Raw genomic sequence first — 4,350 nt, 5'->3', positions numbered from 1 at the left:
GGATCCTAGGACTAAACTTTAGTCCCTATCATATTGAATTTTTAGATATCAATTAGGAGGACTAAACATGAGCTAATTATAAAACTAATTACATAAGTTATGGCTAGTTCGCTTGCCAACACCATGTATAGGATGGTATGGAGATATGGTGGAACTTATTCCTGGATTTGTTGGCGCACAAAAGAAATGGATATTGGAAATCTCTTTCTGCCGGTATAAAAAATAATCTTAGCCGCATCACGGAAAGATCTACACAGTAGAGTTTGTGAGCCTGCGACGTCATGCTCTCTGTGACTGTGTAAATTTCACGAACTTAGCTTTTTGGATTAAATGTCACTTTAACGTCGGTCATATACTTTTACAGTATTGTTATTTTAACGTGCGATCCATGTGTTTTTAGTACAAAAATTTAGCTGTCCCATAGCAACGCACGGGCACGAACCTATTTACATATATACTCGAACCTGTGTGCATATGATTATATGGAGATGCAGCAGAACTTATTCATGAATTTATTGGCGCATGAAAGAAATGGATATTGTAGAATTCTTTCTGCCGATATAAAATATTATCTTAGCTGTATCACGAAAAAGTCTATACAGTAGAGTTTATGAGCCTGCGACGTCGCGCTCTCTATGACTGTGTTAATTTCACGAACTTTGCTTTTTGAATTAAATGTCACTTTGATGTCGATATTTAATTTAACAGTATTATTATCTTATCGTGCGATCCGTGTGTTTTTAGTACAAAAGATTTAGTTATCATGTAGCAACGCACGCTACCTAGAGTTTAAAGATAAAACCCACGCTATGCTAATAATTCAGGGAGGTAGAATAGACTTTCTATTTATTGTGGGCTTACTTTGGCCCTTATTTGGGCATCCCAGCTCCAGATGGGCCCAAAACGAAGCCCAACAAACGTTTCGCACACGCACCGACGCACCTGAGGCGAGAAGGGAATTCCAGTTCCAAATTCCCAATTCCCCAAACCCCAAGTAGACACGCGTCTCCCTCTCCTCGCGCCCGCCATGGCAGCCGCCTCCTCAGCCTGCGGCGGCGCCGGCTGCGGGCCGCAGTGCTCCTCCTCCGCAGGCGGCGAGGGGGATGCTTCGGCGGACAGCATGGGACGCCTTTAGATGTCCGGCGCCGCCGCCACCGCCACGTGCGGCAAGTGCGACGGCGGCGGCGCTGCCGTCGCGGTGGCCGGGGGCGTCGACTGCTTCCGGTCTCACCTCTTCGGGAAGTTCAAGCTCGCCGTCACGAGCAACGCCATGGTGCGCCCCACAGACGCCGTCCTCCTCGCCTTCTCCGGCGATCCCGCCTCCAGGTCCCCAGTTCTCCCTATTTCTTCCCCTTCATTATTTATTTCTATGCCTTCTCTTCACCGGGTAATTTGGGAAAAACTGTGCACAGTGACGAGAGATCAATACACAGCAGGTACCCAGTTCTCCCTATTTTTTCCCTTCCTTATTTCTAGGCCTTCTCTCTATCGGGTAATTTGGGCGGGTAATTTGGGTAAACTGTGCACAGTGACGAAAGATCAATACATAACATCTCGAAAAGAAAAGGGATCAATGGACACGGCCAACATATATAGCGTTGGGTTCGAGCTATATTACAATTTACAAAATCATGGGTTGCAGGATAATCAGTTTGGCTGTTTTTATGTTGCTTCAGTGCTTCACTTGAATTGTTTTGTTATGATCCACTGAGTGTAAGTGTTGCCGCACAAACATAGGGTGGCTCTGCAATTCATACACGAGATGCAGTCCAAGGCGATCCAAAGCTGGGAGACGAGTAACTCCCAGGCCCTGCCAACCTTCAGCCTTGGCGTCGCATTCGTCGACGAGAGCGTCCTTTCAGTGAGTCCGGGACACGAAATCGATACGGCGATCGAAGATATCAAGTCGATCGTGTCGAGTTTATCACCAGGAGATAAGCAATTGCACGTCGCCCCTCTTGAGGACGTGATCTCGTCTGGATCAGATGACAAGGCGGCCAGGCTGAAGGAGCTGGTCGGCGTGATCAATGATGAGATGGGTAGGGACGACTTTATTCGGTGCCTGCGCATGCTTTCACTGCAGAAGGTGCTTCCCTTCAGTGCTTGTCTATGCTTTCACATGTTTTTATCTTTATATAGGTCGAACTTACCATTTCATGTCTGATATTTTGCTCAGATTGCACTGGAAAATGGCTACACCAAGATCATGCTGGGAACGTGTGCTTCTGGAATAGCATGCCATGTGCTATCTGCAACCGTGAACAGGGGCGGATCCAAAGGGGTGCTGCCGGGGCTACAGCCCCCCCCAGTGAGCCTGATTTCTTCATTAGACCACGGTTACTTAGCCTCAAATCACTATTAATCTCTAGCTCTAGCCCTAAATCTTCATTATTTAGCCCCCCCCTTTGTTCCCATCCTGCATCCGCCACTGACCATGAAGGTATATAGCTGATCTGGTGATGTTTGATCGTTCTTGAAAAGAACATCAGAGAGCTCTGAGAGCATAATGGAATTACTAATTTTCCCAGGGGCAAGGCTACGCTTTACCAGCTGATGTCCAGTATGTTGATACACGGTAGGAAGTGCCTGTGGTTCTTCCACTTCATGATTGCCTGGCCCAAGAGCTTAACTTGCTCTGTGAACTTGATAGGTAAGATAAACGCTCACTTATTAGCCTAGTTGTCTGTTGTTCTTGCAGTGTTTTTTATTATAAATAATGGGTTCTCTGGTCAGTTTGAAGACACAGCAACTTCTCAATAGGCCTTGCAGCGGCATCAATGGCTTAGTTGCATCCTTTGTTTCACGGCTAAGGGTAGGGCCTCTTGTTCTTTGCATGTCACTTTCTTGCAGACCTAAAATTTTAGCTACTCTGTAATTGAGCTGAAGCTGTACTCTTGTTTGATGATTACTTTTATGAATATCTTGTGGGGCAGCACAAGCCATAGTTTTAAACATTTTCTCGTTTCTATTTACAGGAAGAGAACCCTTCCCGAGAGCATACCATTTTAAGAACTGCACAAAAGCTTAAACCATTCTCTTTTAACAAGTTCTCAGCAAACGGTTACCATGATTTCCTGCCGTCACGGCTTCGTCCCAAGTTTCAGAACATTGATGCCAACGAGTCTACTTTCTCTGAGATTCTTTGCCTGATATGTGGAAGCCCGTTCAGTGAATCAGAACTCCAGAATTTGGAAAACACAAAGCACAAGGTTCAGAAGAAAATTGATCTGTATACTGCTCATTGTTGTCAAAGCTGCCATTTCCAGATTCTCCCAGCAGCTACAGATATGCATGGACATTTCTTTTCACTACTACCGAAGCTTTGGACTGAGAAAGTGGACACTGCATCTGCCAGCCATAGCTCAGTAAGGTGAGGCTGACACATCTTTCTTTACGTGCTGCCTCATTGTCTGGGTATTTTTAGTGCATGTTATCAGTGATTTACTAAGGCAAACATGTTGGGTGTATTTCTGTATGTTGGGCTCTCTATTCATCGAAGCTGACATGGGGGATTCTGTATGTTGGGCTCTCTATTCACCGAAGCTGACATGGGGGAGGCAATAAAAAGAGATTTAAAGGGTTGGGATATACTTAGAGATCTTTGTTTAGATAGGAGTGCTTGGAAAGCAGCTATCGACGTGCCTGAACCGTGACTAGGGGCTCATGTTGGGTTTCAACTCTAGCCTACCCCAACTTGCTTGGGACTAAAAGGGTGGGCTCTCTATTCATTTACTAATATCATGTCATGTTCATTCTTTCAAGTGCACTGATACAGTAAAGTGTTTATTTCAGAGATCAGATAGCGGACTACCTGCTGGATGAAGATGATGAAAACTGACATTAATCTCTGATTTCATGACATAATTTGTTGGAGGCATAATGTTTAATTCATATGGAATGTCCGAATGCTGGTTTATACTGACATGTTTCGTTTGTTGTACAAGAAGACATACCAGTTCTAATTGGGCCTCACACAGGCATATGCCAAACTTATAGATAGCAGTGTTCTTTTCCCCTTGATGAAACCAGTGTTACTAGTATGGCACTGCTCTATTGAGCTCCTGATATTCTCAAACTCATCCGGGATCTGTATAGTGATGAGGCAAACCATCACTTGCCAGCAAGTTTCCACTCATTTTATCAAGACAGCGCAGGTTGGAGAGCTGAATGTTTCCCACTTACATGTGATCTCATATCGATTGGTCTCATCTCTCGTGCTGTGCCAGCTATTCTGCCAGCAAACATTGTAACAAGCTGAATTTATCCAGTGATTTGAACAATTCATTTTCTCTATAAATTATGTATGTACTGTGGTTATAATCAATTAGCCCCCTCTATACACGATTCGAA

At 44.7% G+C, this 4,350-nt stretch overlaps 1 protein-coding gene across 1 annotated transcript; it reads left to right on the top strand.

Moving 5' to 3' along the window:
- Window positions 1–997: 997 nt before the first annotated feature.
- Window positions 998–4,350, top strand: LOC136508681 (cytoplasmic tRNA 2-thiolation protein 2-like). The gene is made up of 8 exons (XM_066503430.1): window positions 998–1,326; window positions 1,738–2,086; window positions 2,177–2,440; window positions 2,529–2,650; window positions 2,734–2,812; window positions 2,976–3,370; window positions 3,500–3,712; window positions 3,793–4,350. The coding sequence occupies exons 1-3, from the start codon at window positions 1,136–1,138 to the stop codon at window positions 2,360–2,362; spliced, it is 726 nt and encodes a 241-aa protein (XP_066359527.1). The 5' UTR covers window positions 998–1,135; the 3' UTR covers window positions 2,363–2,440; window positions 2,529–2,650; window positions 2,734–2,812; window positions 2,976–3,370; window positions 3,500–3,712; window positions 3,793–4,350.

Source organism: Miscanthus floridulus, chromosome 15 (assembly GCF_019320115.1).
Source record: "Miscanthus floridulus cultivar M001 chromosome 15, ASM1932011v1, whole genome shotgun sequence".
Classification (NCBI taxonomy): Eukaryota; Viridiplantae; Streptophyta; class Magnoliopsida; order Poales; family Poaceae; genus Miscanthus; species Miscanthus floridulus.
This window is presented reverse-complemented; position numbering and strand designations above follow the sequence as displayed.